This window comes from Ceratotherium simum, chromosome 9 (genome assembly GCF_057802395.1).
Source record: "Ceratotherium simum simum isolate JZ-2026a chromosome 9, ASM5780239v1, whole genome shotgun sequence".
Lineage (NCBI taxonomy): Eukaryota > Metazoa > Chordata > Mammalia > Perissodactyla > Rhinocerotidae > Ceratotherium > Ceratotherium simum.
In genome coordinates this window covers 51,412,536-51,437,257 of record NC_141908.1, presented here as the reverse complement: position 1 = coordinate 51,437,257, position 24,722 = coordinate 51,412,536, and the positions used below count along the sequence as shown (strand labels likewise).

Below are 24,722 nucleotides of genomic sequence, written 5' to 3'. Positions count from 1 at the left end.
TGTGAGTTTTGACAAATTGTGTCTTTCAAAGAATTAGTCCATTTCATCTAGGTGATCAAATATGTGAGCATAGAGTTGTTCTAGTATCCCTTTATAATCCTTTTAATGTCCTTGGTATCCAAAGTGATGTTCCCTCTTTCATTTCTGATATTAGTAATTAATAATCTCTCCCTTTTTTTCTTAGCCTGGCTAAAGCCTTATCAACTTTATTGATCTTTTGATCAATAATCAGAACCAGCTTTTGGTTTCATTGATTTTTCTTTTGGTTTCTCTGTTGATTTCCTGTTTTCAGTTTCATTGATTTCTGCTCTAATTTTTATTATTTCTTTTCTAATGCTTACTTTGGATTTAAGTTGCTCTTCTTTTTCTAATTTCCTAAGGTGGAAACTTAGATGACTGATTTTAGATCTTTCTTCCTTTCTAATAAATGCATTCAATGCTATAAATTTCCCTCTGAGCACTGCTTTTGCTGCATCCCACAAATTTTGGTAAGTTGTGTTTTCATTTAATTCAAAATATTAAAAAATTTTCCAGATTTCTTTTTTGACCCATGTGTTATTTGAAGTGTATTGTTTAATCTCCACATATTTTGGGATTTTCCAGTTGTCTTTTTCTTATTGATTCCTAGTTTAATTACATTGTGGTCTGAGGGCAGACATTGTTGTGATTTCTATTCTTTAAATTTTGTTAATGTGTGTTTTATGGCCAGAATGTGGTCTATCTTGATGAGTGTTCCATGTGAGTTGGAGAAGAATGTGTATTCTGTTGTTGTTGGGTGAATTAGTCTATAGATATTGATTATATCCAGTTGATTGATGGTGCTGTTGAATTCAACTGTGTCCCTACTGATTCTATGCCATTGCTGAGAGAAGGGTGTTGAAGTATCCAACTATGATAGTGGATTCATCTACTTCTCCTTGCAGTTCTATCAGTTTTTGCCTCACATAGTCTGATGCTCTCTTGTTAGGTGTATACACTTGAAGGATTGTTACGTCTTTTTAGAGAATTGACCCCTTTATCATTATGAAATACCCTTCTTAATCCCTGATAACTTTTCTTGCTTTGAAGTCTCCTTTGTCTGAAATTAATATAGCTACTCTTGCTTTCTTTTGATTAGTGTTATCGTGGTAATATTTTCCTCTACCCATTTACTTTTAATCTATGTATCTTTTTTTTTTTGGTGAGGAAGATTGGCCCTGAGCTAACATCCATTGCCAATTTTCCTCTTTTTGCTTGAGGAAGATTGTCCCTGAGTTAACATCTGTGCCAGTCTTCTTCTATTTTGTATGTGGGATGCTGTCCCACCATGGCTTAATGAGTGGTGTGTAGGTCCGTGCCTGGAATCTGAACTTGTGAACCCCAGGCCACCAAAGTGGAGTGCGCAAACTTAACCACCAGGCCAGCCCCAATATATATGTCTTTATATTTAAAGTGGGTTTCTTACAGACACCTTATAGTTAGGTCTTATTTTTTGATCTACTCTGACAATCTCTGTCTTTTAATTGGTTTATTTAGACCAGTGACACTCAAAGTGATTATTGATATACTTGGATTAATATCTACCATATTTGTTACTGTTTTCTATTTCTTGCCCTTTTTCTTTGTTCCTATTTTTATCTTCTACTCTTTTCCTGCCTTTTTGGCTTTAATTGGGCATTTTATATTATTCCATTTTCTCTCCTTTCTTAGCATATCAGTTATACTTCTTCTTTTACTTTTTTTAGTGGTTGCCCTAGAGTTTGCAATATAAATTTACAACTAATCTAGGTCCTCTTTCAAGTAATATGTCACTTCATGGGTAGTGAGAGTACCTTATAATAACCAAATAATCCTAATTTCTCCCTCTCATCCCTTGTATCATTGCTGTCATTCATTTCACTCTTGCATAAGCACACATATGCATACACACACACACACATGCATACATAAAGCATACATACATTAATTGAATACAATGTTGTTATTTTGAACTTATCCAATAGATCAAGAATAAGAAAAATAAAGGTTTTATTTTACTTTCACTTATTCTTTCTCTGATGCTCTTCCTTTCTTTATGTAAATCACAGTTTCTGTCCCTATCATTTTTTTCTCTCTAAAGAACTTCTTTTAACATTTTTTTTGCAAGGCAGGGCTACTGGCAACAAATTCCCTCAATTTTTGTTTGAGAAAATCTTTATTTCTCCTTCACTTTTGAAGGATAATTTCACAGGATACAGAATTCTAGGTTGGTGGGTTTTTTTCTCTCAATACTTTAAATATTTCAGTCCTCTCTCTTTTTGCTTTCATAGTTTCTGAGAAGTTGGATGTTACTCTTATCTTTGCTCATCTATAGGTGAGGTGTTTATTTCCTCTTGTTTCAGGAATTTTCTTTATCTTTGGTTTTCTGTAGTTTTAAAACTATATGCCTAGGTGTAGGTTTTTATTTATTTATTTTTACTTTATTTTACTATTATTTTTCGGGGGCTATTTACCCTCCTTGATGTTCTCTAAGCTTACTGGATCTGTGGTTTGGTGTCTGAAATTAATGTGGGAAATATTCTCAGTCATTGTTTCAAATATTTGTTTTGTTTATTTCTTCTCCTTCTGGTATTCTCTTTACACGTTACACTTTTTGTATTTGTCCCACAGTTCTTGGATATCCTGTTCTGTTTTTTGTCTTTTTTCTCTTTGCTTATCAGTTTGGGAGGTTTCTAATAAGATATCCTCAGAGATTCTTTCCTCAGCCATGTCCAATCTACTAATAAGCCCATCAAAGGCATTCTTCATTTGTTACAGTATTTTTATCTCTAGCATTTCTTTTTCGTTTGTTCTTAGAATTTCCATCTCTTTGCTTACAGTGGCCATTTGTTCTTGCATGCTGTCTCTATTAGAGCCCTTAACATATTAAATCATAGTTGCTTTAAATTCCCAGTCTGATAATTCCAACATCCCTGCCATGTGACGTAGATGCCATATAACATAATTTTGACGTGTGCGCTGTCTCTTCCAACTGTGTTTTTTGACTTTTAGTGTGTCTTGTAATTTTTTTTCCTGATAACTGGGCATGATGAACCAGGCAAAGGAATTGCTGTAAATAGGCCTTTAGTAATGTGGTGGTGAAGTGTGGAGGGAGAAGTATTTTATATTCCGGTGATCAGATCTCAGTCTTTTAGTGAGCCTATGCCTCTGGAGTGTGAATTACACATGTGCTTCTTAGTCCCCCATCCCACCCTCCTTAGGTGGGACAGGATGACTAAAGTAGGCTGGAGTTGGGTATTTCCTTTCCCCCAGGTCAGTTAGGCTCTGATAAAACCCCAGCAAGTTAGGCTCTGGTTAAATAGTTTCTTTTGAGGGCAGACCTTATTAAGTAAAACAGAATGCTCTGGCATATTTCAAAATGGTTGCTTTTCCCCTCCTCCTGCCAGAACCACGAGGGGATTACTCACAGATAGTCACTGTGAGAAACTGGTAGAGACCCAGCAAGTAAAACTCATAAATAAAAGTGTCCTCCTCCCCTGCCCACATGATAGAGTCCCCCTGGAGTTTTTAACTGAGTTGTCTACACTGAATCTCCAGCAATTTATCAATTACATTTCAGGTTTTCCTCCCCTGGCATTGGTTCCCACGAGGTTACTGCTCCAGTGTGTTGTGATTCTCTGTATTTGCCTGTCGGTCTCTCTTATTTTGCCCTAGAATTTGCCCTGTGACCTTACTTCCCTTATGGATTTAGGAAGAGTTATTTTCAGTTCGTTCAGCTTCTTGCTGTCAGGGCAGAGTGGCAACTTCTAAGCTTTTTACATGCAGGAATGGAAACTGGAAGTCTAGAATTCTTGGTTCTTGCTTTGTCTTCGTACATTATCATCAAAGAGAGGCCTGATGCCAATAGTGTTAACTTGTATGTAACTTGTTTTCTGGCCTCTGACAGCTTTTAGGATTGTCCTATATCATTAGTATTTTGAAACTTTGCCTTTTAAAAATTCATCTGGTTCTATGCTGAATGTGATTGAACCCTTTAATCCTAACACTCTTCAGACCAGAGAAATCTACTCTACTCTGTTTGTCTCTCTACATTCCCTCTTTTATCTCCTTTTTGTTGAATTAGATATTGGAATTTTTGGACCTATCTCTGTATCTTTTAGCTTTCCCTGATACTTTCTCCATCTATACTTCTAGGTTGAGTAATGGGAGACTCACCTTGTGATCATCCTGCTCACAGCTTTGCTCTTCAACTCTATCCCTCTACTACTCAGCCTGTGTTTGTTTGTTTGTTTTTTTAATTTTATGGTTCTGTATCCTCTACTATGCCCTTGGGATATTAAATAAACTTTACTTATTGCCTTCTGTGGATTTTTCATTTTTGAAGTTTTTTGTTTTGGCTTTTCATATTATTGGCGCTCTTGTAATAGTTTGGTGATTCATAGTTGTAATTTGTTTAGTTGCTTATTTAGTTGCTCATTTTTGTATTTGAGAGCCTATTTTTGTGGAAGTTCTGTTTATCAAAGCCTGTGATGGGAGGGGTGGGCTGTGCTGCCAGGTGAGGATATGCCAATATTTTGATTCTGGGTAAGCAAGTACCTGGGGGACACTGCCCTTCTTCTCTAGCTCCAGTGGCTTCACTTACTGTTGTGTTACGGGCTGGGTATAGACACCCACCCCTTCTGCCTGCCACCTGGCCCATTGTTGAGGGATGGGATGGTTACCTGTTTTGTGTTGTGATTTCGTTTTATTTGTCTATAGCTTTGATCTCATCTACTTTCTATCTTTCTGGCATTCCTCAAAATTTTTATTCCATTGCTAGCCCTCTCATTTTTCAGTGCTGTAGCATATTTTCTTATTTTTCTTCTGCTTTAGCACCTTACAGGATTTAGGGTTGAGAGAGCTAGTAGATGCTTCTGTTCTGTCTGCCATCTTGATCCAATCTCACTAATACCACTTCAAGCAAACAGAGCAAAAACTCATTCCCAGCCTTTGTTCCAGTTAATTTCCTTGAAAAGAACTAGTGTTGCAGTGGCTCCTGGGATTGTCCTATAGTTACAAAATGTGCTGTACTACTAGCCATTCACAGAAAGTATTGTTTACAAGCAGTTATTGAAATATCAGCTCTTTTCTCTGCTTCCTAACATGCAGTTTTGTGATGAACCTATCAATACTAAACAGCAATTCCTATCAGTGAATACTCTTAAGTGTCATAAAATAGTATTCAGTGATAACCTATTTTATTTGCATTGAAAGATTAGGGACAATAGAGCTATCTTAAAAACTACTCAGTTGGTCAGCATCATGGCACTATAAGATGTTCTTCCTTTTTTTTTTGAGGAAGATTGGCTCTGAGCCAACATCTGTTGCCAATCTTTCCTTTGTTTCTTTTTTTTCTCCCCAAAGCCCCAGTACATAGCTGCATATCCTAATTATAGGTCCTTCCAGTTCTTCTATGTGGGACCCCCCCCCCCCCCAGCATGGCTTGATGAACGGTGAGTACGTCTGTGCCCAGGATTGGAACCGGCAAACCCCAGCCCACTGAAGAAGAACGTGGGAACTTAACTGCTACACCACTGGGCCAGCCCCAATGTTCCTCCTTTTTAAACAACAAATTAGACTGCCATCTACAAACAAAAGTGCTGTTGTGGGAACAAGAATCATACGCCAAGGGACCCAGGAGGAGTCTTGCCTACCTATGCATCCAATAATAGGCAGACAGACGTTGGTATAGGCTGTGGAACCAGTGAAGCTGCCCCAAACTATCTTGCCGTGGTTGGGAAAAAGCCTGGAGAGTGCAGACCTGGGCAGATACACATGGATAAGAAAGAATTTGCAGAAATCCAGATTTCCCAAGGGGAAATTCTAGCACACCATCAGAGCAGAAAAAAAAAATTCAAGATTGGTTGCAGTACAGATGGTAAGAGCAACTTTCTTAGGGCTGTCCCCCCACCTCCAAGGCAACACTGCACAGGGCTGAATTATCCAGCAGTGGCAATTGCTTCCATGGGGGAAAAGGAGAGTGGTGAGGTAGCCATTACGCAGCTGGAGAAACCTGTCTCTCTCCAGTGGCACCCAGAGTACTGAGATGGGACTTCCATGACTTAGGGGGAGAGTGGGAAAGAGGCAGATAAGAATATTAAAGGAATGCAATTCCTGCTGATGGTGCTCAGGACTTTAGCAGGAAGTCTGCCCATGAGCTTCTGGGAGTGCCTCACACAAAGATTACCCCACCAGGTCCACAGGCACCCCCAATGCCCCGAATGCTAAACCCACACCTCCCCTCACTAAGTGGCCAGCTCCTTGTGCGCGCTCAGAGTGCGGCTGCAAGAGCAAGTCCAGTAAACATTATCACAAAAATAGACCAGGATAGGTGAGCAAAGGAGAAACACAAACTTGAGCTATAGCACCACATTCTGGAAAACAAAAGAGGGCCTTCCAGTAGCCAGTCTGATGATTGGTAAGAACCAAAGACAAAAAAGCTTAAGAATTCTGCCACAAGAGGGAGCAAGAAGAGTGCACCAGGTATACGTATACAAAGGCAGAGAAAACCCCAGATAACAGCACCAACCAACAGCATACCCCGTCTGAGGGCAACTAGTAAAGATTTAAGGAGATGTCAGCTACTTCAAATGTGAAAGCAGCAACACTTTCTACAAGGAATGTGCAAGTCAAGGAAATATATCACTAAAAAATAATTTGCCAATAACTGAGCTCAAAGGTATGGAATTTTGCAATCTAGCTGATAATCAAAATAGCTGTTTTGAAGACATTCAATGAGCTACAAGAAAACTCACAAAGAATTCAATAAATCAGGACAAAAAATACATGAACAAAATGAGATATTTACCCAAGGGATAGAAATCATAAAAAGAACCAAACAGAAATTCTGGAGCTGAAGAATTCAATGAATGAAATGGAAAATGCAACAGAGAGCTTCTGCAGCAGAATAAAGCAAATGGAAGACAGAATAAGTGAAGTAGAGGACAGGAATTTTGAAACAACACAGCAGAAAAAAGAAAAATGAATGAAAAAGAGTGAAGAAAGCCTACGTGATCTATGGGATTCCACCGAAAGAACAAATATTAGAATAATCATGGTTCCAGAAGGAAAAAAGAGGGAGAAGGGGGCAGAAAATTTATTTCAGAAATAATAGTTGAGAACTTCCCAAACGTGGGGAGAGATTTGGACATCCAAGTTCGTGAAGCTAACAGGTCACCCTATGATCTCAATGCAGAAAGACCTTCTCTAAGACACATTATAATCAAACTGTTAAAAATCACGGATAAAGAGAGAATCATAAAAGCAGCTAGGGAAAAAAAGATTGTAACCTACAAAGGAACCCTCATTAAGCCAACAGCAGATTTCTCAGCAGAAACCCTATAGTTCAGGAGAGAGTGGAATGACATATTCAGTATTGAAAGAAAAAAACTGCCAGCCAAGAATACTTTATCCAGCAAAGTTATCTTTCAGATATGAAGGAGAAATAAATACTTTCCTAAACAAAAGCTGAGGGAGTTCATCACCACCAGACCTGCCTTGCAAGAAGTGCTGAAAGCAGTTCTTCAAGCTGAAGTGAAAAGATGCTAATCAGTGACATGAAAACATAAGCAAGTATATAATACACTGGTAAAGGTAAATATACAGTCAGAAAACTCTAATTCTGTAATAGGATGGTTTGTTAATCACTTGACTATAGTATAAAGGTTAAAGGAGAAGATATTAAAAATAATTACAGCTACTATAATTTGTTAATGAAGACACAATATAAAAAGAGGTAAACAATGACATCAAAAATATAAAAGGGGGAAGCAAATGGATGAAGCTTTTGTTGATGATTGGAGTTAGGCTGCTATCAGCTTAAAATGGACTGATTTATCTATGAGATGTTTTATGTAAGCCTCATGGTAACTACAAAGCAAAAACCTAGAGTAGATTCGCAAAAGATAAAGAAAAGAGAAACAGAATATACCACCATGGAAAATCACCAATTTACATAAGTAGGCAGAAAAAGAGGGAAAGAGAAACAATGGAAATGCAAAACAACCAGAAAGCAATTAATAAGATGGTATTAGTAAGTCCTTACATATCAATAATAACTCTAAACATAAATAGATTGAATTCACCAAATCAAAAGGCACAGAGTAGCTGCATGTATAAAAACAAACAAAAAGAGCCAATTATATGCTGCCTACAAAATACTCACTTCAGCTTAAGGGACATACATGCTCAAAGTTCTATAGGATATAAAATCAACACATAGAATCAGTTGCGTTTCTATACACTAACTACGAAACATCTGAGAAAGAAAGAAAACGATCTCATTTATGATAGCATCAAAAACAATAAAATACTTAGGAATAAATTTAACCGAGGAAGTGAAAAAGATCTGTACAATGAAAACTACAAGACCTCGATGAAAGAAATTTAAGAAGTCACAAACAAATGTAAAGATATCCCATGTTTGTGGATCAGAAGAATTAATATTGTTAAAATGTCCATACTACCCAAAGCCATCTATAGATTCAACACAATCCCTATTAAAATTCCCATGGCATTTTCCACAGAAATAGAAAAAACAATCCTAAAATTCATATGGGACCACAAAAGACCCCGAATAGCTAAAGCAATCCCGAGAAAGAAAAATGCCAGAGGCATCACCCTTCCTGATTTCAAAGTATACTACAAAGCTATAGTAATTAGAACAGTATGGTACTGCCATAAAAACAGACACACAGACCAATGGAACAGAATAAAGAGCTCAGAAATAAACCCCTGCAGATACAGTCAACTAATATTTGACAAGGGAGCCAACAACACTCAATGTGGAAAGAATAATCTCTTCAACAAATGGTGTTGGGAAAACTGGACAACCACATGCAGAAAAATGAAAATTGGACCCCAACTTACACTATTCACAAAAATTAACTTGAAATGGATTAAAAACTTAAACATAAGACCTGATACAGCATAACTCCTAGAAGAAAATAGAGGGGAAAAGCTCCTTGATACTGGTCTGTGCAATGATATTTTGGATATGACAGCAAAAGCACAAGCAACAAAAGCAACAATCAACAAGTGGGACTACATGGAACTAAATAGCTTCTGCAGAACAAAAGAAACAATCGAAAAACTGAAAAGGCAACCTATGGAATGGGAGACAATATTGGCAAACCATATGTCAGATAAGGGGTTAAAATCCAAAATGTATAAAGAACTCCTACAACTCAATAACAAAAATCCAAATAATCCAATAAAAATAATCCAATAAAAAATGGGCTAGGAACTAAATAGACATTTAGGAACTAAATAGACATTTTTCCAAAAACATCAGGATGGCGAACAGGTACATGAAAAAGTGCTCAACATCACTAATCATCAGGGAAATGCAAATCAAACCCACAAAGAGATGCCACCTCATACCTGTTTGAATGGCTATCAAGAAGACAAGAGGTAAGTGTTGGTGAGGATGCGAGAATAAGGGAACTCTTGTACAGTGTTGGTGGGAATGTAAATTGGTGTAGCCATTATGGGAAACAGTACGGAGGTTCCTCAAAAAATTAAAAGTAGAACTATCATGATCCAGCAATTCCACTTTTGGCTATATATCCAAAGGAAATGAAAACAGGATATGGAAAAGATATATGCACTCCTACGTTTATTGCAGCATTATTCACAATAGCCAAGATATGGAAGTGTCCATCAACAGAAGAATGGATAAAGAAGTTGTGGTATATATACACAATGGAAAATTATTATAATGCTACACCTCTATCATGCTACATGCTACTTATATATTGCAATATATAAATGTATCAAATTAATGTTGTACACCTTAAACTTACACAATAGTATACATTAATTATACCTCAATAAAAACAAATTAAAAAAAAAACTACTCAGTTGACTTTAGGAGAAAAGGCCCAACACTATCCTTAGCTGCCTCATTTCAGAGGGCCTCTTAAATCAAGAATTTTATGCCCAGGTCCTCCTGTAGCTGTGCCCTTCTCTAAGGGGCACAGAATCTGCAGGGCCAACAGGAAATGCCCACCTGGAGCCCATTTCGTTCCATTCCAGATCATGTTCAAGTTACCCGGGACTCAAATTTCCTGCCTAAACAGCTCAGCTTCCAGGGCCTGCGTGAGCCTCTTCAACCAGGTCCATCTTCCCCAAAACACACCCCAAAATCTAAGGGGTGGCCAAGAGATGACTATTTGCAGGGGAACAGAACTTAGGCACCTAAGCCGAAGAATCCACAAGTGTTCCTTTGAGGCCTGTCATAGAACAGATGGAGCTGCTAGAAGAGGAGAGGAGTGGGGCTGGGGGCTGGTTCTCCCCTGGCTGCCACCTTCTGACATGGAATTCTGAGACGTCTGAAAATTCTAAAATCCAAGCTGTACTTGCATGTTGTAAACATAATTTAATAGCTTGTTAGCTTGATTTTATAACATTGAAATATTTTGACCTATTGCTTCAGGGCCTGCAAATGTTAGGGGAGGGCCTAGGAAGGAAAAAGGTAGTGATTTCTAAGTGGGTTTCAGGCAGAGTCCTTGCTAATAGAGATGCCACAAGGGAGTCCTGCTCAGTTGTAGGTAAGTATGGCTACTGCCATCTTCTTCAGCCAGTGGAAACTTACATTCCCGTATCTAACCTGTTTCTTCCAGCAGTTTGAGTCAACCAGAAGAATAATGGGAAGTTCTACAATCACTGTGTAGGTTCCTAGAAGCCAGAAGATTAATCCTAATTCCTCTGCTTTTTAGAGTTGCTTTATGGTGGTTTAAGCATGTGGCACTGTATGTAGGCTTATCCAAACAAACAACTGACCTGTTGGTTGACTAAAATCATAGAGGCAGTGTAGTATAGTGCTTAAGAACACAGCTCTAAAATTAGACTGCCTGGGTTTAGTTCCTAGATTGTGAGTCACTTAATGTCCCCAAGCCCAGTGATATGCTGGATCTGGTTTGCACTAGTTCAGTAAGAACCCATTATATGTGTATCTTCCCAACTCCATGTTCAGTGACATCACATTGGTAGTTTGCCGTTGGCCATGGTGGGAACATTTACGCCATGGAAATTGCCTACAAATCAGGCCCACAGAAATTGGTTCAAATTTGTTTTTGTAAATTAGTAATCAGAATAGTTCCTACACTATAGGGGAGCTAGGATAGATGAGACTATGTGTATGCATATACAGTCATGTGTCGCTTAACAATGGAGATACATTCTGAGAAATGTGTCGTTAGGCAATTTCGTCATTGTGCGAACATCATAGAGTGTACTTACACAAACCTAGATGGTATAGCCTACTGTACACAAGCAGGCTATGTGGTACTAATCTTACTGAATCACTATTGTATATGTGGTCCATTGTTGACCAAAACATCATTATGCAGCACATGACTGTATATATAAGCATTTAGCAAAAGCTCAATAAATGCTACCAGTTATTAATACTACATGGTCAGAATGTACAAAGGATAGTTCTTTATAAGGCAGAGGAAACAATAAACTTTGAAAACAAGAGACACACATTAAGTCTAAGTGTCGGTGCAAGATCTTTGGGTAGATCTTCCCAATTCTATTTCTTTGAAACTTATTTTATACTGGGTTTTCTGGTCTATCCCAGTAGAGGAAGCAAAAACAAAGCTAAGATAAGATTAGAAGGGAATCCTAACTGGTCAAGCCAGAAAGCCTTGTGTGGTAAAAGCAGAAGTGTCAGCAGAGATCTCTGAATTTGTAAGAGCTTGTTTTTAACCTCTAACAGTGAAGAGAGAGAGCCGATAAACTTGTAGGAGCTACTGAAGAGCAGTTTTTCAACCTGTTGAAGGTTATTTACTCATCACCTCCCATAAAAGCAATGCCTCATATTTGTATAGTGCTTCATTTTCACATATATTCTGGCTTAATTCAATAATAGCCTTGTGAAGTCGTAGATGAGGAAATAAGCTTACAGCAGTGAAGCCATACTTTCTCAAAGGTATGGTTATCTGAGTTGCAACACAACTTGACTCTAAGTCCAAGACACTTTGAACTAGAAATACAAATCTCAGGACCACCATGTTTTAAAGGGGTTTATCTACCAACAAAACATTAGGATTTTTGTAGTCAATTGTTTCCTCTCAGTTGATATCAACTAAAGTGCGACATCTTCATATTGAATTAGCCTTTTAGGGCTTTTGATCTATGTGGATGTATTATTCGAGTTATTCTCTTATAACACTGATATTACTGCAGCATTCATTTTACAAGAGAGGATGAAGGTCTAGAGATGAAGGACTCACCTAAGATGAGGAGCAGGAAAACCCAGGGGCAGTCTTCTATGAATCACACTGTACTCCTTATCTGATTTGCAACACAAAATACAAAAGTCCTTTTCTCAATTGATACAAATTCTACTCAAGTAGCTACTGAGTTTCAGGAGGGCTTAGGCCATTTCTTTTGCCTTTGGAAGATGAAGCTTCCTCCAAATCCATCTAATGACCCTCAAAGTACTGACAAATTCATGATTGTATCAAACATTATTGGAAATGAGGCCCATTTGGAAGGGCTTAGTCATTTTACCAAGTTTCTTGCTCAATTGGTATTCATTAACAAGTCAGGTTTTGACTTACTTCCAGAAATCAAATTTTGGATACAATGAATCAGCAGAGATCTGGCAATCCAGATGTGAGTTAGATAAAAGCTATTCCTGCATAACTAATCTCAGAGCTTCCTCTAAGCCTGACAGCCACACACAGGCCACACATAGGTCCCCAAGGACCGAAGCTCCTCCTTCTAGTGATCATCTTCCTACAATGAGCACATATTATTTCCAAGGGGACTGATCCTAGGGAAGAAGGAAGGGTACTACATAAGTTGTAACACTTAAATAACTGTTGTTCCTCATATTTTTGTGGAAGTGACTGATTCCAGTTTTGCTACTAAGTAGCTGGGTAGTCTTGAACCAAGTTTGTTTTCTCATTGATTTGAAGGAGGGGTTCCACCTCCTCTTTCCTAAGACTGCAGATATCACAATCCATGTTCTATATGTAGCTAACATAAGAGCAACAGCTGAGTTTAGGCTGGAAATTCAGAGTGGGTCATTTTTTTCCACTAGCATAATTTGTAATTTTACCATAGAAAGTAATAAGAGAAAACATTCCTAGGAAAGTATCATTGATTAAGGGCAATTAGTATTTTTCCCTCAGTGCACTGCTACTCCTAAACATTTGAGGGTTCAAATTGCGATGTGATATCTTAGATTTAAAAAGAAATTTTCTTCAACACCAAGCCACTTAATTCTTAGAATATGAGCTCTTGTTACAGTGCCCAGATGGTTACACAAAATGGTCTCTCCATTCTTGTTTTAAAAAAAATCAAAAAGAAATAAAAGCTCTTATTTGTGTGGTACTTTATAATTTTAAAAGTCTTCACATACACAATATCTCATGTAATCATCACAGAAAGCAAATATTTTCCTCACTTAACAGATGAGAATACTAATTCTTGTCCTAGGTGACATTACTGGTAATGAAAGTATCAAGAATAGAACCTGGGTCTTTTGAGCCCAGTGTTCTTTTTCTTGTATACCAGGCCACCCTTAAGTATAAGAGATTTTGTTCCAAAGCATTTCCATTGCTTTGTTCAGAAAAAAAAGTTTAAAAAAAAATTCTAGTACAAAAATTCACAAAAGATAAAATTACTTGCCATCAAAGCCTTAGCGGTGGTATACCTGATTTCCAGAGTCACAGAGTCAGGTCTCTGCATGCTCAGCACCACATAGGTGTGTTCTACACCCTACACAATCACTGCCCCACAGCTTTCTGACCAAATCAAGTACATTAAAAAGAGAGGCAGGATAATACGTTACCAGAGACCTGAATAAATGACCTCACAAAGTGAAACAGACCTTTCTGAAAGCTTACCTGAATGCAAGCTGTTCCATACTCTGACTGGGAACTGGTAATGGAATATTAAGAAGCAAAAACTGAGATTCCTGCTATGAAACTAACAACACAAAATACTGTAATTTTAGAAAAGTTTGTAAAAGATTTCTGATTGGCTGTGTTGAAACTATCAGTGGCTAGAAGCTACATAGTGAAAACTTAAATACCTGAAATCTATTTGAACTTTAAGAAGTTGGGAAATTGTGAACATGGCAGGCAGAAAGAGAATCTGTACATCTAAAGTCCAACAAAAGGTCTGAGAGCATCAACCTATTGAGAAAAGCATTACAATGCAATGACTATTCAAAGTCTTCCAGTTGGAATTCTGGTTAGGATTGTAGGATCTTTTTCTAAAATCTGTTTCTTATATATGAAAAGGATTTAAAAAATATAGTACACTAAGTACAAGCACATTATTACCTTTTGGGGGCAGTAAGACTGAATAAATTGGTTAAAAGAATGTTCTTACTTGTAATCCTCTACTTCAAAAGAAATATTGAACATGGGTGTTCTTTTCTTCTTGCCTTTGGGGCAACTTTCCAATTCTTTGGTAGCACTAGAAGCCCCCAGAATCTGTAAACCAGATCTCTAAGTAAATAATTTCCCAGCACTTTTTAGTGAGTCAAAAAAAAAAAAAAGTCTCAGGCATTTCTCCCAAACAGTGAGGTCCCTAGTTGCCTAGCAATAAGCAAGATAGTAGCAGGAAAGCAATAACTCCATTCTTGCCTCAATGTAGCTTGAAAAAAAAAATCTCAGTGGGAATCCCATCACTAAATCATCAAACAAGGCAAAACTGATGGCTTTTTACCCTAGACTTATGCCCAAGATTCAGCCATGACACCACCACCTTGGATGCTATGTCATGTTCGAAACAACTTGGTTCTCCCAGCCATTGAACAGCTAGAGCTCTAACTGGAGCTCCATTTGCTCTGATATACACCTAACTGTATAGCTTTTTCCATTTAGAATATATCACAATGCCAATGCTGAAATACTGGGGCTGTGAAAAAGACATTTAAAAGTGTGTTGCCCAATAGAATGGAAAGATGAAAAATCATATGCTTCACACCAGATTTTCATTAATTAATTAATTCATTCATTCATTCAAGCCCTTCCTTTCCAGATGGTTCAAGTGGTAGAGGTTACAGTCTATTAGTACTAGTACAGATCATAACGAATCAACATTTTTACAATATTGAAAGACCAGGATCATCCCTACCACTACTTTCCTTTAGTTCCTCTTCATAAATTTTAAGTCACCCATTGCTTCAAGATGCAGTATCTCAGCAATATTACAACAATAATTGATTATTTTTTAGAGAATCTGTAAACTTTGTAGGGAACTGGATCTGTAAACAGGAAGATAGTTTCTACCAATGAGTTTCTGGTTTTTGGGTTTAAATGATACCAAAAAATGATTATTTCTGAGATTTATTGCAAGTTAATTATTGTCTGCAAAACTGAGTATTCCTCAACACAAACGAGGGTAACCAATAATCTTTAACTTCTCACTGAAAAAGAGAACCACCAAACAATAAACACAAATAAGAAATTAGCCAGAAAGCTATGGCTTGTTTTCTACTCAGAAAAAAAGCATAACTAGTAACAAATAAAGTACAATTTCCATAACTGGATGTTTTTCAAAATTATAAGGTTTTCGGGGCCGGCCCCATGGCTTAGCGGTTAAGTGCGCGCGCTCCGCTGCTGGCGGCCCGGGTTCGGATCCTGGGCGCGCACCGACGCACCGCTTCTCCGGCCATGCTGAGGCTGCGTCCCACATACAGCAACTAGAAGGATGTGCAGCTATGACACACAACTATGTACTGGGGCTTTGGGGGAAAAATAAATAAAATCTTTAAAAAAAAGAAAAAAAAAAAAAAAAAAAAATTATAAGGTTTTCATTTTTATTTTTATTTATTTTTTGTGAGGACTAGCCCTGAGCTAACATCTGATGCCAATCCTCCCCTTTTTCTTGAGGAAGATTGGCCCTGAGCTAACATCCATGGCCATCTTCCTCTACTTTATATGGGACGCCGCCACAGCATGGCTTAACAAGCGGTGCGTCGGTGTGCACCCGGGATCCGAACCTGCAAACTCCAGGCCGCCGCAGCGGAGTGTGCGCACTTAACTGCTTGTGCCACTGCGCCGGCCCCAGGTTTTCATTTTTAAAAGTGTAAAGAGCTGTGCTACACTTTTCTAGTCAGCCTAATCTGTTAGATTTTATACAATACTGACAGTCTCAGTACTTTCTCTTTTGCTATTATATAGTCAACCTTAAAAGGCAATTCCTCACATTAAATTTATTTGTTCCTAAAAACGGAGACTACAGTTAAATGGGCAAAGAACCACACTGCATTTTTTGGGGAGAAGAGGGAGAAGTTATTCCCCAAAAGCAAAAACTCTTCGGTGATAAGTATTTTGCAAATACTTAGCAATTTTATTCTTTCACCATCAACTGAACACATCAACTCGAGTCCAATGAGCATCTGATTTGCCACATCTCTGGTCTTCCAACCTTAGTCATAATTATACTTCCCTTTTTCTATTCATTTTTACAAACTGAGGGCAAAAATAACTATTACAGTGATTACAAGAATTGTTCTGTACAAAGACAGTGTGACTCTGCTGAATTGAACTTTTGACTCACAGACATTGCTATCATGAAATAACTTGAGATATTTGCCTCCTGATATAAAAAACTTATCTTTGGAATATAATAGGCAATTATAGGGTATTAATTTATGAAAACTGAATATATAAAAATGGAGAATTGCCTTAAGTAATTACAATTAATAATTTTAGAGCTGGAAGGAAATTTAGAAATCATCTAATCCAACTTACTTCCTAACTAAAAAGAATGAGGCACAGATGGAAAGACTTCGCTAAAATCACACTTCTCATGAGTGGCAGAGCTAGAGCTAGAGTTTGGGTCTAATATTCTTGGTCAATTATTCCTTACACTATACAATACTCATAGTTAAGAAGTTTTATTATTTGGAAATTTATCTCCCAACAGATCTTTGTTAGAATTATTTTAAAAAATTAAACCAAACAAAAATGTTCAAATTCTGCTTTCTGTTCTTCTTTCCTAATTCATATTCTGTTTAATAAACGACAGTTAAACTTTAGAAGGACAAAAGGTCAAGATCAAGGAAATAGACAACTTAAAGTAGATAAAATGAAGATCTGATCATAATCCTTTCCTCTAATGCAGAAAAAGGTTGATTTCAACACTAATTCTTAGAGATTTGTCCCTTACCTTTCAGACTTGTAGACAAGGTTGTGGTAACAGATCTGAAGATGTGGAGCTGATTCAATGACAAAATTCATTTGAGCACTTTTCTTTCATGGCTACTGCAACCATGAAATCAATTTCTCTCAAAGGAGGTTTTAGTCTCAGAGAGCTCACATACATAGTAATTTCAATCAGTGAAAATAAAAGGCAGCTTTCTATTTATTCTTTACACTAAATGTATCTTAGATGGAAAGAAAATAAGAGAGTAAAGCAAAAGTTAACCTAGGAGAAATTTTTTTCACTCAGATTATCTAAACATCAGTTCATAATGCATTGGGAGATCTACAGTATATTGTATGGTATATTTAAGGCACAAAGCTTTACAAGATTCGAGGTGGCTGATTTCAACAGGAGCTTAAAGAAAGATATGAACAAAAATATACTTTATAAAAGAGACAGAAAAATTAAAACTGCAAAGAGTAAATCAAAATGAAAATTTGAAAAGTTAAAGCATATTTGTTTTTATTTATAGATAGCTATCACATGAATTACAAAGAAGAAAAAGGATATTAGAATGGAACTTGGATAGAGGTATGCATGCCACGGCTAAGAATAAACAATGTTCCTACCTAGTATGGTTAGTGAGAACATTAAATATAACATGGATTTGTGATTATTTAAAAATATGCAGAACTTATTTAATCTGTGCTTTAGAAATAACTGTATAGAGTGCTGTTAGTTGAAAAGAATTCAAAAGAATAACTATTACCAAATATACACCTGTGTATAAGAATTCAGAAAAGGCTGCATTCTGTAAAGTCAATCTGCTGTATTAAAAATTACACAAATCCAAAACAGGATGCATGTTATATAAAATGGGACAGTGTAAGATTGGCTTGCTGCATTAAATCCACAAAATTTCCTTTTAACTATCATTTAGACAGAAGCATGCAAATAGTCTTAGAATCTACTTAGCGTCTTCCCCAAATCCACTAAGGCTACATATCCCCTCCAGAAGCTAAGCAGGTATTCGAGTAGCTGCTTCCTCCTCTGCATCAGCTCTGTTTGCATTAATTTCTGCGAGTGTTCTGCCGAACCGTGCCCATTCATCATTTCGGGGGACAGCAATCTGCTGTTAAAAGAAAGACAATTGTTTTATGTACACTGAAATAAAAGATCATCTTACCTACTATTATTTAGTTTGTTTTCATATAATTTTTCCATTAAAAAGTAATAATTGACCTGAGTGGCCTTTCCATAATTACAGGGACTATAACAATGATCTACAACATGTTGAAACAAAAGATAGTGTTTGTGAAGCGTGTTGTGACAGCCTTTCTCAGAAACGATTTTGCTATCATCACCATCAATGCAAGAGAGAATAACAATGATGCTCTGTAAATATAACTCCTATACACTGTCTCATGGATTTTGCAGATGGGGAGGAATTCCTTAAAAATTTTTGCTTCTTGCACCATTCCTAATATGAAATAGTTTTTGAAGCGTAGTTCATAAGAGCTGGTTTCTTATATTTATTTTTGTTTGGAGCACAAGATAACCTTTCTTGATATCTTAATCCCTTCATCAGAAGGTATGCTACTTTTTACCACTTTAGTGATGTACCAATAGCAAAAGGGGGAAAGAGGCCTGTGATGCTTTTGCCTCACTGACGCAGTCCAATGACCAAATATTTTTTATAATAGTCATTATAATATTGGAGAAATCTGACACTGCCATATTAGGGCACAAACCATTCAGTGTGGCAAATGGATGTGCCTGCTTCTAAATCTACCAGATTAGATTAGATTAGATCAAACAGTGATATCCAATATGGTAGCTACCAGTCACATATGACTATTTATGTTTATATTACTTAAAATTAAATAAAAATTAAAATTCAGTTCTTCAGCTGTACTAGCCACAACTGTGGCTATACAACATAAGTGTTGAACAACCATATACAGTTAGTGGCTACCATATTGGACACGGCACATACAGAGCAATTCCATCTATGTGGATAGTTCAACTCTAATGTTGATAGCTCTAAATGATTCAGTCTGCCTCCCTTTAAATCCAATTGCTATAGGCTGTGGGGTGCCCAGAGATGATGAGGAATCATAAAACAAAGCAAAAGAAAGAATAACCAAGGCACTAGCCAGGGCTATAAAGGAGGAAATCACTCCTGGGCCTTGTGTACAGCCAACCCAAGCACTAAAGATGAGAGAGCTGCAACTCATCCTGTTGGATTCAATGATAATGGTTTTGCAACAAGGCTCAAGAGTCAAGATGCACATTTCACACAGTCATCAGATAACTCTCAGAAGATATTACTTTTGATTTTTACTACCTGGCCCAAATACATCTATGAATACAGAAAAATAAAATCTTATCTCAATATCAATTCTATAAAGCTCCAAGGTGCAACTATAACTCCAAAATTCTTCTTCTGCCTGAAAAATTTCTAATTTCCAGCAATGCATGCTTCAAGAAACAAGGTACTTCCAACATATGATATTATCCTCAAAATCTGTTGCATGGGGACACAGGACATTCAGTTTAGAAAAAAAATTAATCTCAAGACTTGCTTCTGTGGTGGGAAGTAAGTTTTACCTTTACAACCATATGGTTTATACAAGTCATGAACCTCAAAGACTAGTTTTAGCCACGAAGATACCATCACTACAAGGCTGTCAAAGCTAAATAGATGTGTCAAATTATAGGCAGTGAGCCCCATACCTCTCCCACATCATATATAACAATCTGTCCTTCAGAATCACCCACGGCAATCTCTCTTCCAGAATGGGTCCATCTTACACGATTAAGAGCAGGATTACCCTCCACAGAAATGCTGGCAGTTGGTACCTAAAGTCATTTAAAATATAGTGCAGTGTTAAAAGTTTCATCAAGCTTCCTATAAGCATGTAAAACAGTAGTTCTTCTTTCTTCCAATCTGGCTACGTTTTATAAAACAAAGATGAAAATAGATAAAGAATTTTCCCAACTTTCTTCCTGTTCAGTGATACATTATGAATGACATTATAGTCAATCCTTGAAAATGGTTTGGGAAAATAACTTAAGTCCTTATATAAGAAATTTGCACATGACTGGATACATCATTTTGAAAGATCTTCTCTTTAATAGAGGCTTCTTTGTTGTTGTTTTAACTTCTTTAAGAAATCAAGCTGTCTGAAAACAGACGGCCACAACCCCATTTTAAAGAAACATTTCAAAAGCTCTCATAAACAGATTATGGTTCAATTTTAGAAGACAGGAATTACATTTGTAGCTTGCATCTCTGTCAGCTGAAACCCGTGATTTGATCCACAGTTTCTAGAAACAGTTCATACTGAAGGTGCAGTATGGGTCTTTCCAAAGCCTCTCGTTCGCATGAACTGTCTGGAGCAGGGCAGGATGATGGTACCAACACAATGGCACCAGCCCCCTGGAATCTGACTGTACCTCGCCCATAAGACATTTATTTGCCACACACAGCGCTAACATTAAATGTTTGACTCAGACTAGAAGCACAATAAAATTTTTAAAAGTTTTGAAATCTGATTAAAAATAATCCTTCTAATTGATGCCTGTCATCCCCAAATGATTAATTTAACCCCCTAGAATGCCAAAATTGTTATAGAGAAAAATTACTGTTACTGATAGAACTGCTAACATTACTTTTTACCACCACAGCAATATAGAATTCTAAGAATTTTAAGCGTCTCTAAGCCGGTAAAAATATACCTGGCTAAAAGTAAATAATAGCTTCAGTTAAATTTCATTGTTAAGAAGTGATTTTAGTATAGCAATTAGGAAATTTGATGGTTTCTATATTCATTTTATAGTAACAGTAACACTCTGTTTTCAATCCTTCATGGAACAAGTCATCAAAATACATTTTTTCTTCATTCAAATAAGTCAGGCTAAGACTAAGGTTTATGGATGACATACAATTCTATCAAGGCTAAGAGATAATTTAGTAATTCAGAATTAAGGTTAACATACTTCAACAGTCTGAAACTATCTGCTTTCTAGCCAATGAATGGAAAATATCCCAGTTGCCTTATGAATGAGACTTTGCCAGGACATTAGAGTGTGCTTTTCAGAAGTAAAAGGAAATGCCCCAGTGCTCTTGGCAACATTATTTCTCCCTTCAGTACTGCACAGCATGCTGTTTATTATTTAGGGTACAAAGCTTATTTGGTTTCTTTGTGATGAAGCTACAATCACGGGGCCCTTTTACATTACTTGGGATAAAAAGAATTTCACAAATTATTCAATAAATCTCCAATTTTCTATTTTTCAGTGCAATTTTTGTTATTTTCCTGCTCACCTCTGTGTCATTATTGAGATTCCACAAATCCAGCCTCCCCATGCCATCCACACAGGCAAACAGGGCTGGGTGGGTGGGTGACCACATAACATCATAAACATAGTCTGAATTATCTTCAAATGAGTACAAAGGCTTGTTATTCTGAAAGGGAAAAGTTGATTCTTAGCACAGTCCAAATATGACATACATTCAACAAGTATGATAACATTTTATGATATTTAACTCAGCCTAAAAAAAGTTCCTATAATTTGTTTCACTACAGAATTACCTGGAGTTATGAACTAAGAATCAACTATTGAATTGAATTTTCTTTTTAACTTGTAGACACCATACTGTTCAAAAAAAGGAATAGAATGTACTTTAAAAACATTTGTCAGTAAGAGGATTCTTGGAAGATTATAGCAATGGCAGTGTACTTGTTGAATTTCCACTAAATCTACCAATAAGCCCAGACAAAGCAATGAGGATAGCAAAACCAAAGATTCACAGACAACATCTACAACAAAATCAGGATACAAAGCTCCAAATGTAAGTGGGTGGGAACAAACCTCTGACAACTGTAAGACCTGCAGAGTATGAGCAACTGTGCTGGAAGAAGTGTGGGAAGGTACAAGGGCTTCTGACAGCTGGAGGACAGAACAGAAGAGCCTCACAGTCGACAGCGAATGCTCACTGGACAGTGTGGGGGCCAGTCTGAGAACAGCAATAGAAACTGGGAGGCAGTTTGACACAATTCCATTTATAAATAAATGCAAGCAGACTCCAATGCGATATAAGTAAGGTTTAACGGTGCAGTCTGAGCCCTATAAACTCTCAAAATTAATAAACCAAAGCTCCCTTTCAAGACAAAATCTCACCAAAGAGAAACTGCTGGGAGTAGAATCCAAGTTATGGAATACAGCACAATACGGAAAAAGGAAAGAGAAGGTTCAGATAAAAGGGGTGGAGAGAAAAGAAAAGGCATATCTCAGAAAGTACAAGATAGATAAATAGATACAGATATATATTCACTTTGCAAAAAACACAGAAGAGCTTTTACCTAGACTAGGAAACTAGAAAAGTTACCCTTGCCCATTCTCTCCCTTCTGGAAGTAGAGAAAAATTCATTTCACTAATAGACAATAAGCAACAAAAAGGATCTCAGTCAAATCCCACACAAAGTTATTGTGGCAGATCTTCGATAAGGGTGTTATGACAATTAAATGGCAAAAGAATTATCTTTTCAACAAATGATGCTGGGACAGTTGAATATGCACATGCAAAAGAATGAAGTTGGACCCCTCCTTCCTCACACCATACACAGAAATTAACTCAAAATGTATCAAAGATCTAAATATAAGAGGTAAAACTATAAAATTCTTAGGAGAAAGCACAGGAGTAAATCATTGTGACCTTGGACTCGGCAATGGTTTCTTGTATACAAAGCCAAAAGCACAAGCAACCAAAGAAAAAGTAGATAAGTTGGGCTATATCATAATTAAACAATCTTGTGCTTCAAACAATACCCTCAAGAAAGTGAAAAGACAACCTATACAGTGAAAGAAAATATTTGGAAATCATATCTAGACTCATACCTAGAACTCTTACAACTCATAAATAAAAAGGAAATAACCCAATTAAAAATTGGGCAAAGGGTTAGAATAGATATTTCTCTAAAGAAGATCTAAGAATAGCAAATAAGCACTTGATAAGATGCTCAACATCATTATCCATCAAGGGAGTGCAAATCAAAACCACAATGAGATATTTCACGCCACTAGGACAGCTATAATAAAAGGACAGATAATGACAAGTGTGGGTGAGGATATGAGAAATCAGAACCCTCATACATTGCTGGTGGGAATGTAAAATGGTGCAGCTGCTTTGAAAAACAGTTTGGCAGTTCCTCAAAATGCTAGAGTTAACATATGACCCAACAATTCTACTCCTAGGTATATACCCAAGAGAAATGAAAATATATGTACACACAAAAACTTGTACATGATTGTTTACAGCAGCATTATTCATAGTAGCTCCAATGTGGAAACAACCATATGTTCATCAACTAATGAATGGATAAACAAAAAGTGATATATCCATACAATGGGACAGTCTTCGGTAATAAAAGGAATAAAGTATCAATATATGCTATAACAAGATGAACCTTAAAAATACGTGAAGTGAAAAAGCCAGTCACATATTGTATGATTCCATGAAATGTCCATAAACTGTCCATAACAGGAAGTTCCACAGAAATAGAAAGTAGATTAGTGGTTTCAAGGAGCTGAGGGAGGGGAAACAAGGAGTGACTACTAATGGGTAGAAGGTTTCTATTTTTTTTTTTTTTTTGTGAGGAGATCAGCCCTGTGCTAACATCTGCCAATCCTCCTCTTTTTGCTGAGGAAGACTGGCCCTGGGCTAACATCTGTGCCCATCTTCCTGCACTTTATATGGGATGCCGCCACAGCATGGCTTGCCAAGCAGTACATCAGTGTGCGCCCGGGATCTGAACCGGCGAACCCCGGGCAGCCGCAGTGGAGCGCGCGCACTGAACTGCTTGCGCCACGGAGCCAGCCCCGAGGGTTTCTTTCTGGAATTTGAAAATGTTTTAAAATCAGATAGCGGTGACAGTGCACACCTCTGTGAATATACTATGAACCAATGAACTGTATACTTTAAAAGGGTGAATTTTATGGTAGATGAATTATATCGCAATAACACTGTTACTTAAAAAAAAAAAAAAGGAAAAAGAGATAAAGTCAATTTTTTAAAAAGTGATAGACAAAGAAGGTTAACAAAGATATACCCAGAATGGCAGGCTCTGAAGAAGAAAACCAAAGCAATACTATAGAATAAATACAAAAAAATAATAATTCAAAGAGAACTCTCCTAAAACAAAAGACAGCTTGAAACTACATATTAAAGAGTATTCTGTATATCTAGGCCAATTGACACTTTAAAGAAAAAGAAAAAAATCATTTGATCACCCAGGTTTTAAAGAAGACCAACTCACAAGTAAGGAAAAGAAAATCAGATTGTTATCAGACTTTTTGACAATAACGCTTTTTCCTAAAAGACAATAAAGTACCGTATTTAAGGTAATCAAAGAAAAAAAGGTAAATCATAGATTTTATATACAGCCAAACTGATCTTCATAACCAGAAAGACTCTTGTGAATATGGGAATAACGCACCCACGAACACCTCCTGAGGAATTTACTGAAGACTAGGCTTCGGATGACCAAAAAGACTGAAGAGATGTCAACATAAGGACTGGAGGATAACAAGTGATTCATGAG

General features: G+C 37.0%; 1 protein-coding gene across 5 annotated transcripts in view; it reads right to left on the bottom strand.

The window, feature by feature from the left end:
- Positions 1–17,620: 17,620 nt before the first annotated feature.
- DYNC1I2 (dynein cytoplasmic 1 intermediate chain 2) overlaps positions 17,621–24,722 on the bottom strand; it is a 60,346-nt gene continuing 53,244 nt past the window's right edge. For 3 of the 5 annotated variants that reach the window (XM_014785852.2, XM_014785851.2, XM_014785854.2), the window contains 3 exons: positions 21,446–21,586; positions 19,852–19,977; positions 17,621–18,247 (listed from right to left, as the gene is read on the bottom strand). In XM_014785852.2, coding sequence (XP_014641338.1) covers positions 18,134–18,247; positions 19,852–19,977; positions 21,446–21,586 — 381 coding nt within the window. In that variant the 3' untranslated portion in view covers positions 17,621–18,133. The remainder of the gene's footprint in view (positions 18,248–19,851; positions 19,978–21,445; positions 21,587–24,722) is intronic. The other 2 variants (XM_014785853.2, XM_014785855.2) reach the window with 1 other exon arrangement.